Source organism: Orycteropus afer, unplaced genomic scaffold (assembly GCF_000298275.1).
Source record: "Orycteropus afer afer isolate SDZICR_OR568_19922 unplaced genomic scaffold, OryAfe1.0 scaffold00007, whole genome shotgun sequence".
Taxonomy (NCBI): domain Eukaryota; kingdom Metazoa; phylum Chordata; class Mammalia; order Tubulidentata; family Orycteropodidae; genus Orycteropus; species Orycteropus afer.
Window position 1 is genome coordinate 22,540,877 of NW_006921594.1, and position 14,794 is coordinate 22,555,670.

The following is a 14,794-nucleotide window of genomic DNA, read 5'->3' on the forward strand; positions in this document are numbered from 1 at the left end:
TTGCAGGTGTAACTGCTCATGAACAAAAACATGTATAATAAACATTTCATTTACATAGAAAAGTGATGATTGATCAATAAAAGCCACATGCTCCACTTTTGAATAGTCTCCACAGTAGAGGCATGATTACATTATCAGCAAAAACAAATGCTTTTAAAATCTGGTTAATGGAAGTAGTATTCATTCTTCTATGATTAAAAATATGATTAAAAACAATTCAGACTTTACTTCCAAGCAAATTGTCGCTAGTATATACTGTTCCAGAGTTACTACCAGATACATCAGTTTTTACACCTGAACACATCAAATACATGCTCATACTTAATCTTCAAGAATAATTATTTAGATATAGATAACAATACATTGACGACTTTATATGAAAACTCTTTGCTTTAGAATCCTAGTTATAGATCTTAATAGTCCTAGTTATACATTGTTAATAGCTATTTAAACTAAGTACATCACACAGAACCTTTTCTTTTATATCTTGGAAAATATATACAAGCAAGTGCAGAAATGAAAAGAATTAATTAAAAAAGTCCACAGTCTTTCAGATTTTCTTTGATTATTATATCTGTAACCGCATCAAACACAAACTTGACATTTTGGGTGTCTGTGGCACAGGTCATATGGGAATAAATTTCCTTGTCTTCTTTTTTTAAATTCAGGTCTAGAAACTGGTTCTTGATGTAGTTCCCTGCATCTTCAAATGTATTTGGCCCTTGTTGAATAAAACATTTAAGGAAGTAAAAAATAATTGCATGTTACAAAGGATAAAATCACAAATATTATCAGTAAATTTTAAAGATTTAGACTCTTACTTTATGTGCTCCTGTTAAAAGCACAGTATTATAAAATAAATATGGCAAGGGCCAATTAATGAGAACTTGTGTGGCATCTACATTGTGCTGAAAATTATACTTACCTTACTCAAAATTTCTGATGGCTAAGATGTGACCTCTGCCTCAAAAAACTCACAATACAGTTGAGATACTAACATATTTACCCAGTAACACTGATGAGTAATAGAGGTATATATATGTCAAATGCTCTTTTTGTGTTTGTATGTGTACAGATGGTTTAAATAGGAAGGTAATGGATGTTATTAATTAATAGGCTTAAAAAAATATGTTGCCATTGAGTCACTTTTGACTCATATTGACCCTGTAGGATATAGTAGAACTGTTCCATACGGTTTCCAAGGCTGCAAATCTTTACAGAAGAGACTGCAACATCTTTCCTCCAGAGAGCAGCTGTGGGTTCCAACTGCCAACCTTTTGGTTAGCAGGCAAGCACTTGACCACTGAACTGCCATTAAAAAAAACCCAAAAAACCAAACTCACTGCTACAGAGTCGATTCCAACTCATAGTGACCCTTTTGGGTTTCTGAGGCAGTAAATCTTTAAGGAAGTAGATTTCCCAGTCTTCCTTGTTTTTGCACTATTTAAATGATAAATATTTCCATATTGTATAATTTCATTAACAATATAGCATTGAACTATGCAGAGTAAAAACAATTTATAAAATAAAAAGGTTGTCCCTGAAATAAAAACAATCCTTCTGTATAACGTGACATTTATAGTCACTGCCCAACAGGATCAGCACTAAAAATCTGACACCTAGGGAACCCAGAAAAAGAGAAGATGCCACTATTTTCAAGATTCTTTCATGTAAACCCACTGAAAAGTTAATTCCAACTTTGAAACACCACTGGGATTCAATACCGCATCACAAGATTTCATTCGTAAATGCATTAAAAATACCAATTTGGAATAAAATTTGTGTTTTTAGTACAATGTTGAAAGGCAGCTTTCAGTGCCGTGTGAAATACAGAGTACAGCTCTGGTCTACCTAATCTCTTCCCTGTTTATCCTTTAGGGCTTTGCTTTAACGGAAGCAAAATAGAAAGGCTTCCTGGTTATTTGTAGACTTTCCACTTTGGATTGTACAAATGACTGAAAAAATTATCATAAGCCCCATCCTCATAAATATTAAATGTCAACATCCATATAGGAAAATATCTGCCTAGAGAAGAATTTTTTACTATGGAGTTTAAGAGAAGGAATCTTACCAGTGTACTCTGGAAAACAGATACTAAGATGCACCTTTGTTACTTTTTCTTGAAACAGATCCTTCTTATTGAGAAATAGGACAATAGAGGTGGTTGCAAAATACTTGTGATTACAGATACTGTTGAACAGGTGAAGGCTCTCATGCATTCTGTTCTGTTGAGAATACAAAATGAATATGTAGCATTAATATTTATAAAATATCAGTACAAGTCATCATAGACAAAGATCTAGCTCTAACATCCATCTTTGGAAAGCCTTCGTTGAGATGGAAATTGTGGCAGTGCTACTGGAAAGCACAAGCATTGGATTTTCACGTTTAGACTTACCACTTCCTCATCTTCTACCAGGACCATATCATAGGCACTGAGTGCAGCGCAAAATATAATGCACGTCACGCCTTCAAAGCAGTGAATCCATTTCTTTCTCTCTGATCGCTGTCCACCTACATCAAACATCCTTTAAGAGAAGACAACAAAAGAGTAATGAATCTTGTAAAAACCTTCCAAACTGTGAGTTGATATTAAGCTTGAGAGGTATAGATGGAAGCTACTGTATCTTTAAAAGAGATTCATTTGATTTTTATTGATGAGAAAACAAATTTTATTTGGCCAACTTGCAGCTCATGGATGACAGAAAAAGAGAAAATGCTTTGTCCTTTTGTTGTTGTTTGTATTTTTTTCAGGTAGCCTCCCAAAAACCAAACCCACTGCTGCAGAGTAGATTCTGACTCATAGTGACCCTAAAGGACAGAGGGTTTCCAAGCCTGGCCCATAGGGTTTCTAACACTGAAAAACTTTACAGAAGCAGACAGCCACATCTATTTCCCCTGGACCTGCTGGTGCATTCAAATGACCAACCTTTGTGTTAGCAGCCTACTGCTTAACCACTGCACCACGAGGACCCCCTTATACAGACTGTTGTTGTTTGTTGTTATGTGCCATCGTGTGGACCCGACTCATAGCAACCCCTCCTTGGGGGTCCGAGGTGGTAACACTACAGAAATAGATAGCCCAGCCTGCCTTCCGAGGAGTGGCTGGTGGGTTTGAACCTCCAGCTTTCTGGTTAGCAGTCAAGTGCCAGACACACTACACTACCAGAGCTCCTTTATACAGACTAGAGTGAGATAAGTCACACAATAACTTTGACCAGCTGGGAAACTCAAATTAGCTTAGAATTTCAGTAAAAATATATTTGCCTTTAAAGATTTTGATGCTGGTCTACAAATATTCTGCTTGAGTTAAAGAACTTGCAAGAAATTCGGAAGGTACTATAGTACTGAAATTATGATTCTTGCCTGTCCTCTTAGCTCTCTCTGCATTCATCCATTCAAACAATTATTGTTTGCATGCGATGTGCTAGTCATTGTGCCAGGCATATTAACATAAAGATGAAAACATATGCTTACTATATTAAAAGAACTTGCTGTCCGGTAGAAAGAAGAAAAAAACACACACACACACACATAAATTTAATAAAAATCCACTGCCATCAAGTTGATTCCATAGTAACTCCCATAGGGGTTTTGAAGGCTGTAAATCTTTACAGAAGTAGGTTACCTTATCTGTCTCTGAAGAAGCAGCTGGTAGGTTTGAACCCTGACCTTCTGATTAGCAGTCAAACGTTTTACCCATTGTACCACTACAGCTCCTTAAATTATTATAAAACTATGTACTAAATATTCTAATATACAAGGTTCCAGAGGCAACAAAGCAATTTCTCCCGCACCTGCCTGCATGACTTTACACTGAAACCCTAAAGAAAGAATGTACCCTGGGGAAATAGGTCCCTTCCCCCAGTGACTTAGTGGTAAAGTATATATGTAATTATCTAATGGCATGCTGACAAGATCTAATCTTAATCGAGGAAGGGGAGAGAATGTTCTCTCTTTGACGCCATCAGGGCTTGAGATAATAACTACATGTCAGACATGCACTCTGAGCCTAAGCTGTGTCAAGGGGCACCTCCCTCTTCCCCTAACCCTGTTTTCCTAAGCAGCCCAGCATGGAAACCCTTCCAGTCAGAAGTATGTTAGCCCTGGGTCCCTTTGTCCTTTTGTTCCTCTGCCTACAATGCAGTGATGTGTGCTGGGAGCAGCATCTATCTGAGGAACCCATCTGAGATGAATTCTACCCTTTCCTGTAACTACTGTGTAAATAATAATGCTGGTGGTCTCAACACTGGGTAATGTCAATGATGTCCTGAGAACTCATAGTCCTACATGAGCTCATTGGTTCATTCTTGTCTCACTGCAAAAGTAAAATGTGAGCACAGAAGAACACTTGATTGCATCTGCCCGAGGAATCTTGAAAGTTACTCAGAGGAGGTATTTGTAAACCTGAGCCACCTTCTGTTTTTTTTAATTTGGTTAAAAGCACTATCATGTTTGTGTCTTGCAACTCAAGAAAGAAACTGGTGTATACTCTTAATACCACACTTTCCCTTATCCTCTCCCCATACTACACATTAAAAATGTGGTTTCCAATTCATCCATTTCTTTCCAATTCTTTTACTCAACCCACCAGCGTTTCTTACCAGGGTTAGTGCAAAATTGTCCTGATTGGCCTTCCTGTTTTTTCTCTGTCAGCCATAAAATTGTTTCTCAGCAATTCTCAGAAGTTTGTTTCAATGTGACTTTTATTATACCACTTTCATTCTTAACAACTTTCCAATGGGTTCTTTGTCTTAGAATGAAACTCAAACCGGGACAACTGACCTATAAGCCATAGCTGTTCTGGTTCCTACTTACCTTTCCAAGCTTATTTCTTAGTTCTTTCTTTTTCACTGCAGTCCAATCACAAGGCTGTTATTTTGGTTTTAATAAACCATCTTGTATCATCTCTGGATTTTATCTCCTTTCCCTAGAGCATGAATTTCCTTCGTCTTTACAACACTGCCTCTTTTAAAGTTTTCATGTCTTAGCTTCAAGATCTCCTTTGAAAAGCTTCCTTGAGCATCTATGCAAATTTTACTCTCTCCATCTGCCTTTTACTCTTTATCACATAGCCCTATTTCCTTCACAGTAGTCATTGCAATCAACAATTAACTTGTTTGTTTATTTTTTTTACATGTTTAATATTTTTCATACCTTTAATAGTATAGCAGCCTCACGAGGACAGGAATCTTTTCTATATGAAAAACAACAACAGTAAACAAAAACTAGCCACTGAAAACCCTACAGCAAAGAACCAACTTAACCTCTCTTCCTTGGACCTCTGTAAGGACTGGTTCCTTCTTCATACTGAACCTCCAGTTCTTGGTCAGTCGATTCTCCCTCATGGTGACTCCTTGCGTGCCAGAGTAGAACTGTGCTCCGAAGGGTTTTCAATGGCTGATTTTTTGAAAGTACATTGCTAGACTTTCTTCTAAGGTACCTCTGGGAAAACTGGAACCACCAACATTGTGGTTAGCAGCTGAGGGCGTACTTGTTTGTGTCACCCCATAGTCCTAATGCTTGGCACTATGCCTGACATGGGAGTTCTGGTAGCATAGGGGCTAAGGCACTTGACTGCTAACCAGAAGGCTGGCGGTTCAAACCCACCAGCCACTCCTCAGAAGGAAGATGAGGCAATCTACTTCTGTAGTGATACTGCGTCGGAAACCCAAGGAAGGGTCGCTATGAGTTGTGTCTAACTCGATGGCACATAACAACAACAACAACATGCCTGACACAGGAGCTCTGGTGGTGTAGTGCCTAAGGCATCTGACTGCCAACCAGAAGGCTGGCAGTTCAAACCCACCAGCCACTCCCTGAAAGAAGGTTGGCAATCTATCTCTGTAGTGACACTTCCTCAGAAACCCAAGGAGGGGTCACTATGAGTCGGGTTTGACTAGATGGAAGTGAGTATGCCTGACATGTAACACATCATATATATATATATTTGTTAAATAAATGCATAAATCCTGTATCAATGAGATGGAGGGGAGTTAGGTAACGTGAAAAATATGGGCAAGTCATCAAGACATGAGTGACCATTACATGTTTGTGTCAGCAAAGACTTTATAAAGACTAATATAATTTAGAAAACAGAATGTTTTAGTTATAAAGATTAAGCTACAAGGCATGATAATTATTCATTTATTTATCATTCATTCAGAAAAAATTTATTGAGCACATATTATATGCCAGGTACTAAAGATTCAGTTGCAAGAAGCTTGTAATCTGGTAGAGGTGGTAGTGGTGAGTATGTGTGTGTTCATGTGTTTGTGACTAGACTTAGACTCTTCCGGTAGAGTAGGGAGTGCAGGAGGAGGATTACAATTTGAAATAAAGTAATTAGGAACTGGAGAAGGTGACAGCTGTATGAAGACTTAAGGAGATGGAGAATCGAGGCAAATGGATGACTTGGGAAGAGTATTCCAGGCAGAGGAACAGGAAATAGCAAAAGCAAAGGACTTGAGGAGGCAGAAGCATGCCTAGTGGGTTAGGACATAGATACACACTAATTGGGTCTTTCATGTCACATGAGAAATTTACATTTTATAAATGTGATGATATTGTCAGAAGGGACTATTCCCCGGAGAAAGATACCATCTTTGGTTAAGCGGTGGATCAATGAAAAAGGCGAAGGTCCTCAACAAGATGGACTGCCACAGTGGCTGCAATGACGGACTCAGGTATAGCAAGGATTGTGAGGGTGGTATTTCATTCTGTTGTACGTAGAGTCACTATGAGTTGGAACTGACTCAATGGCACCTAACAGCAACAACAACATCACAAACAAAGAGGTAATTTTGGAGACTTTTAGGCCAGTAATTAACATTTTTTTTTGTTTCTTCTTGTTATGTTAGATCACTTTGTTCTGAGTTCAGAAGGTAGATTTGACGAGGAAGAAGCTAGAGGAAAAGAAAGAATGGAATGGGCTGTTATAGTAGTTTAAATCCAAGTTGTTCAAAGCATCAAAAAGCTGTGCAGAGATCTCAAAGGTAATAACTGGACTCGGGGCAATAAATGTCAGCCAGCTGAATTATTGAAGATAATTGAAATCACAATTCATTGTATTCCCTATTATTTCACAATTCACATACAATCTAAATAAAGTTTGGATATATAGGACTAAAATTCCTCAAAAGCACACATGCACAAGTGCAAAATCATTCCATTCATCAGTGGACTGAAAGAGAGGATACGCTCAGTACTTAAGATGATGATAAGAATTTGACAGTCATGTGGTTTGTTAATTTAAGTTTGGTGTCAATAAAGAATATTGTATTTACTGCTATTGAATGCTGCTGGTGAGTAAAACCTTCTGCAGTTTCAGATTTGCAAAACAAATAGAGGGGACAGAATTTTGACCTTAAGGTTGTATTATCTGAAAACTTTCTAATAAGTGCAATTTAAAACAATCAAAGTTCTTATGGAAAAAATGGTAATAAACGTGCTTAAACTTTTTGATTTTTAGTCAAATGTTTTATTTTAATCCATAAAAGCAACCTTGTTGTTGTTGTCATTAGTTGTATTGAGTTGTTTCTGACCCTGTGAACAACAGACAAAACACTGCCTCCTTCTGTGTCGTCCTCAGTATCATTGCGATGCTTGAGCACACTGCAGCCACAGCGTCAATCCATCTTGTTGAGGGTCTTCCCCTTTTCCACTGACCCTTTACTTTGCTAAGCATGAGCTCCTTCTCCAGGGATATAGTAGTTTATAGTAGTTTATGTCCCTTCTGATAACATGTCCAAAGTTCGAGACACAAAGTCTGGCCATTCTCACTTCTAAGGAACATTTGGGCTGTGCTTCACCCGAAACAGATTTGCTCATCCTTCTGGCAGCCATGGTATTTTCAATATTCTTCACCAACACCAAAATTCAAATGCATCAGTTCTTCAGTTTTCCTGATTCATTGTCCATTTCTCATATTCATGTGAGGCTACTGAAAATACCATGGCTGGGGTCAGGTACACTTTAGTCCTCAAAATAACATCCTCTCCTTTTATCATTTTAAGGTGGACTTTTGAAGCAGATTTGCCCAATGTAATGTGTCATCTGATTTCTTGACTGCTGCTTCCATGAGCATTGATTGTTTAAAATCCTTGACAACTTCAGTCTTTTCTCCATTTATCATAATGTTGCTTCCTGGTCCAGTTGTGAGGATTTTGTTTTCTTTATGTTGAATTGTAATTCATGCTGAAGTTTGTAGCTGTTGATCTTCATTAATTAATGCTTCAACTTTTCTTACTTTTAGCAAGGAAGGTTGTGTCATCTGCTGCATACTGCAGGTTGTTAATGAGTCTTCCTACCATCCTGATGCCGTGCTGCTCTTCTAACAGTCCAGTCCAGTTTCTCTGATTATTTACTCACCAGCCTTCTGTTTAGCAGTCAAGTGCCTTAGGCACTACGCTACGAGAGCTCCCAGTAAAGGGTAGAACTTATGTAACATTACCCTTACTCCTATGGACTTTCATCATGCAGTTGCCTATAAATATGAATAAATTCAGCTTTCTCCTGAGGAAGGCAGAACAAAGATTATTGAGTCTTAGGGTATTATTTATAATGATAAATTGCTTCTGATTGTCTATCTTTGATTGAATGCTAATAACTTTGTCATTTTATAACTCATGTGATAAACTATAGTTTGTTTGTTTGTTTGTTTTTTTCCAGTACAGATTGGCCTAAGAGACATAGTCCAGGGAGCACTGAACGTTTCTTTAATGTCATGTGCCATTACTGAACTGACATACTCATTAGCTAATCAGACCAAGGGCCAGAGTTATATATATATATAGATAGATTCTTTTGTATAGATTCTCTTGGGTTTTAGTTAACTGTAAGTAAAGTTAGATTTTGTTTTACTATTACTTAGGTGGTTAAAGTAAATTATTTTTCACAAATCTCTTTATATTTAGCTGTTCTGCTAAATTATAATTTATGTTTTATGTTACCAAAGTGTAAATTATTACAATCTATTAAAACAATTTGGATATCCCCACAGTGGAGCATTTACTAAGTGAATATTTGAAGAAATATTTTCTCTTGTATTTAAAAAAAGAAATAGAGAAGAAAACAACAATGACAACAAAAAAGACCTCCTTATTCATTCTGTGAAAAGCAGACTTAGAAATAAGAAGTAAAGCATGTGTACTTGCTACCTGGACATACAGATTGATAAAATCTATGTAGACAATGAGGTGAATGAACATGTATGCAGCCCAAATACTCTTAATTTCTTGAATAGTTAAAGTAACCATCAGCCTTAATGATGTTGAATGAACTGTTCTTATTTTGAGTTTTTTTTTTGTTGTTGTTGTTGTTTGTAATAAATGTTCCTTTATTTAGCCTAATATTTATGTTAGAATTCTTACATTGCCTTCACTGCTGTGGAGTCAGATTTGACTCATAACCACCCATCCTTGGGTTTCCCAGGCAGTATCAATACAGAAGTAGATTGTGCAACCTTACATTAGAGGGGAAAAAGGTTTTAAATGCCTGAAATGTACAATGTAACTAGAAATGAATAGACCAGGCTTTTAGGTGAGAGTTGAACACTGACAGTTTTATAAATTACCCATACATTAGTTTAAGGCAGCTTTGACATTTTATGGCTTTATATTAAACAGTTGACTAAACAGTTGCGTTTTATAGTTCTACTTTAAACAGTTGGTCAAGCTGTGGAGTTTTATGGGTTTGTGTTTAAAAACAGTTGGCTAAATATTTGACCACACAGGATTATTCACACTTCATATCAGAATAAATTATTATAAAATAGTAAACTGCCCTTTGTAAAGCTAGCAGAATCGTTATATAATCTGGGATAGTTAAGGATCGATAATGCTTTTCTAGCTAATGTATTTGTTAGATGTGTTTACTCATCTTCTAAGCATATGGTTAGCTTAGAAAAATCACAATTTCTCACATTTTCTACTATACATTTAGCTACCTAAAAATAGAATCCAATTAGAGTAGGAATTTATTTTTAAGCTATCACACTGAATGGGATTTATTAAGGACATTTGGCTGTACCTGTATTGGCATAACTTTTTAAGATGGCTACATATGAGAGCACCAACAGGTGACTCTGTGCTATCATAACTCAGCCACGGCAAAAAAGACAACCAAATCCTTTCCTTTTGCCTAGTTCTGAATATGGAACAGGGGAGATACTTGCAGACACAGAGGGCATGCACAGAGGCCTTCACCTAATTCTCTTAATTGCTCCAGATTTTTTAAAAAACAGAATTAAAGGATTCATAACCTGAAGGCAGCCCGAGACTCCAAATCCCTGTAATTGCTAATAGCATTATGTGTTTGCTACTAAATGAGAGAGAGATAATTTCCTAGATAATTATCCAATTATTGAATAAAGTAATTCATTGATAGAAATTTTGCCACCAGAATAAATTATATACTATATAATATAACTGCTTGTTTTGGTAATATTAACCATGAACACAACCTAAAATAAATAAATAAATAAATAAATCTATATGAGTTATAGCTCCATGAAAGCTAATACAGAACAACAAAGTGAAATTGAGATCTAGCTTCTGGGTGAGCAACTAGAGTCATTCTTAAATTAAATGGCCTCATACCCCACACAATGAACACAGTGCACATGATTCAAATTCATATTTTAGGGAAAAAAAATGATATTTTATTTCATATCGTGGACCTGCTCAAACATTTTTGAAACCAGTTATGTTAACTTTATAATTACGTAAATGTTATAATAATTGCTAACCTTTATCCTTGTGTGCTATATAGTTTTAAGTCTTTTCAATTCTAGTTTTTAAAATCATGAAGCAATTAGGGAAAAAAAGTTGCTTCTCTACAACTGATAAATTCTTGTAAATCTATTTCTAAGTTATTTGTCTGTGGAATGATTTTATAACTATAAAAGAGCTGACATTTGTACTGCATTTTTCATTTACATAGTGTTTTCACATCTAAAAGGATAATGTATTTTATCAGTTTGACAGTTGGATTTCTGATGTGATAAGAACTCTAAGGTAATTTTCATTAAGTTGGATGGTATACAAGGATGATACGTATAGTATGTTGGCAAAAAGTATTTGTATTCTGGTGTTATTTAAAATCCTAGAGGTCTCTAATTTATTATGTATACTAAGCCTTCAGTTTTAAATAGTCTTTGGATGATTTATACAATGTGAATATGAATCAAAGCTAATTTAATATACTTTAATACCTAGTCATTTATTCAAATAAAATTGAAAGATACATTAATTTTACACTTCTTATTTTGAAATATTATGGAAATTTACATTACAAAAGACTGTGCACTTTTGAGTAATACTATTTAGCACTTCAAATATAAATTAAATATTGAGTGATTTATTTGTGAGCAATTATTACAGAATGAATATATCTGAATTGCTGTGACTGAACTTAAAAAAGGTATTTAAGTTATTAACAAATTTCCTTAAGAAAACAGCATAATTGTATTTTTTTGTATTTGTATCCCAAATTAAATACTCTCTAAATGTCATTACTTAAATGAAGACTTGTTTTTAGGGAAATTCCCTGCATTTGAGTAAATAGCTGTTGTGACTTCATTCTCTTTTTCATAGAAGACACCTTTAATAATGCACTTTCTTGAATCAGAGGTAAAGTAAAACCTCTTATAGAAACAAACAGCTCAAAACCCCTTTTAGTGGTTTTGAGGTAGTAGGTATGTAATATAGAAAATGTGTCATCCAAGTAAGTCCTAACTGGGCACCACAATCCAACTGACAAAGGTCTTACTTTTTAGGTTTGATACTATAATAGAGATTAATAAGACCCCTCCTGTACTTTCATTAGGGCCAACAGTGGATCAAAATAGAATAGGAGATCATGTATCTATATGACCTAAGACCAGTTGCTCTCAAGTCAATACCAAATTGTGGAGACTGTTCATGTTTCAGAGTGGAACTACACCCCATGGACTTTTCAATGGTTGTGACTTTTTGGAAGTAGATTCCCAAGCCTTTCTTTTGAGGTGTCTTTGGGTGAATTTCATCCATCAACCTTTGAGTTAGTAGCCAAGAGCTTAATTGTTTGTAATAGCCAGGACCCCTATGACCAAAAGACAGTTTTTTTTCTTTTTTTTTTACAAAATTAACCACAGAATTCCAAAAGAACTGAGGACGATGATCATATACCAATGAGGACCTGGAGATCTGTTCTGACCACACATGTTTATGAGGGAAATATATCTTTAAAAGTAATATTTTTATTTTCAAAAATCAATGAAAACTTATTTTAGTCAGAATATAAGTATGTTTTTTAATATTATTAACCAAATGAAATACATGTTCCAGTAAATGAACATGAGTTTCTGAGGTTTTCTACATTCATTGGCAATCATCATATACACTGGTTTTAGAAGCAGGATATGTGAAATAGCATAGGGCAGATCAATTCCAAGATGGCGGAATAGGCAGAAAGTCTGCACAGACCCTCTTCAACAAAGAAAGGGGAAACCGATTAACACAGACACAGAAGATAATCCTGGACCCCTGAGCCTTGAAGGGAAGGATATAGAAGTGGACTAAACCCCAACTAGCAGAAGAATTTTCATGAAAATCCTAAAAAAGGAGACATACAGACCTGTGGTCTGGCAGTGATCCTGAGCAATCCTGATGGCACAGATGGCTTGGAGATTCCTGAATGGTGGTAGGATCTAAGAATTAACCTGAAAATCAGCCCTGCTAGCCAGGGACTACACAGAGGACTACTCTGGTGGCTATGGAGTAGAAGGGGAAGCAGCAGTGAAGAGGAGGACAGGCTGAGCTGTGGACTTTTGCTGGTCCGGAAGGCATCACCATTTTGAATGTTTGCAAGCTGCTTGACCATTTTGGATATTTAAAGAGACAGCACTCTACCAGATTCCAGGGGCTTAAGACGAGGTTCTGCTTTCCAGTAACCCCAAGGACACTCCGGATCTGTGTGACTGAAAAGGTGTGACATTCCTCTTGTTACTCTTATACCCCACACCCACTTGGTGAACGGAGGTGCGGCCACCCCCCACTCCCACCCACCTTCTGGGCCAACAGAAACTCCATCCCAGCCTGTCTGCTTGGACAGAGCCTGGGTGCCCTGCCCTGTCCTCCACCGATTTTTTTCTTTTTCTTTTTCTCTTTATTTTCTTGGGTATTTAGTTTGCTTGTATTTGTCTGTTTTAAAACTACTATTATTATTAATAATTTTTTCCTTTTTACTGGTGTTCCCCTCCCAAGTCCTAGTTTATACCTTTTTTTTTTTTCTTTTCCCTGTTCCTGGTTCAATTTTTTTTTAATTTAAATTCTTTTTCTCCCCTTTCTTTTCTCATGGTTAGCCCCATTCCTTGTTTTTTTTTTCCCCCATTTTTTTCTTCATTATTTTCCTTCTCTACCTTTTTTCTCTCAGTGCCCTATCCACAGATATTGCAGATTTTCTTGTTTTTTTCTTCTTTTCTCACTTTTTTCTTTTATGGGTTACTGTTCCTGTGTGATTACATGGTGTATTTTTTGTCCATGTGCTTTTAGTTTTTTGATGGTTATTCAATTGTAATTTTTCTCTAACTGAGTGAGAGACAGCAACAGTAGCCATAAAATACAAGTACACCCACACTTCCTGCAACTTCACTTACTGAGCAAGAGCCACCATCTCCTTCTCCACCAATGGGCCAATGATAAAAAAACCAATAACAGGAGTCTGAATCACCCTTGGCTGCTCTTCAAAAAAAGTTAACAGAGATCTTAATACAATACCATGATGCCTCGGAGACAACAGACCATCATAGTCCACACAAAGAAGCAAGATAAAGTGGTAGAAACAAGGAAACAGGATACAGACCCAGAACACATCCCTGAGAAAGAAGCATCATTGGAACTCTCTGATAAGGAATTAAAAAAAAAATTGTATTTAGGTATCTTCAAAGGATTGAGAGACAGACCAAAGAAAACACAGAAAAAATCTTAGAAGAATTTTGGAAGAAAATACCAAAAAAATATGATACAATAAATGAAAAATTAGAAATGATTCTAAATCTACAGATAGAAATCCAGAAGATTAATACTAAATTGTTAGAAATAGATAAAACATCAGAAGGGCAAAGGAGTAGAATTGATGCAGGGAAAGACAGAATTAATGAGATTGAAGACAAATACCTGAATACTTCTTTGGAAAGGGATCAGTTAGAAAAAAAAAAAAAAAAATGAAGAAAGCCTAAGGTTCATGTGGGATACCATCAAAAGGAATAATCTACATGTCATTGGAATTCCAGAACAGGAAGTGAAAAATAAAACCACTGAGAAAACTGTCCAAGATTTGCTGGAGGAGAAATTCCCTGATAAGATGAAAGAGGAGAACATATCCATTCAGTAAGTCCAACGAACCCCAAACAGGAGAGACCCCAAAAGAAAATCACCAAGATGTATCATCATCAAACTCACCAAAACCAAAGACAAAGACAGAATCCTGAAAGCAGCATATTGTTGTTGTTGTTATGTGCCATCGAGTCAAACCTGACTCATAGCGACCCCTTCTTGGGTTTTCGAGGCAGTATCACTATGGAAGTAGGATTGCCCAAAAGCAGCATGGGATAAACAAAAAGTTACCTACAAAGGACACACAGTAAGAATCTCTGATTTCTCAGCAAAGACCATGCAAGCAAGAAGGCAATGGGATGGTATATATAAAACCCAAAAGACAAAAATTTTCAATCAAGAATTATATATCCGGCAAAATTGTCCCTCAAATATGATGGTGAAATTAGGAGATTTCCAGATAAGCAGAAACTAAGGGA

The 14,794-nt window shown here is 36.3% G+C and overlaps 1 protein-coding gene across 1 annotated transcript in view; it reads right to left on the reverse strand.

Annotated features, from left to right (window-relative positions):
* Window positions 1-530: 530 nt before the first annotated feature.
* GNAT3 (G protein subunit alpha transducin 3) overlaps window positions 531-14,794 on the reverse strand; it is a 74,210-nt gene continuing 59,946 nt past the window's right edge. The window contains exons 6-8 of the mRNA XM_007944807.2: window positions 2,399-2,528; window positions 2,072-2,225; window positions 531-721 (exon numbers count right to left, since the gene is read on the reverse strand). Of these exons, the coding sequence (XP_007942998.1) occupies window positions 531-721; window positions 2,072-2,225; window positions 2,399-2,528 (475 nt within the window). The remainder of the gene's footprint in view (window positions 722-2,071; window positions 2,226-2,398; window positions 2,529-14,794) is intronic.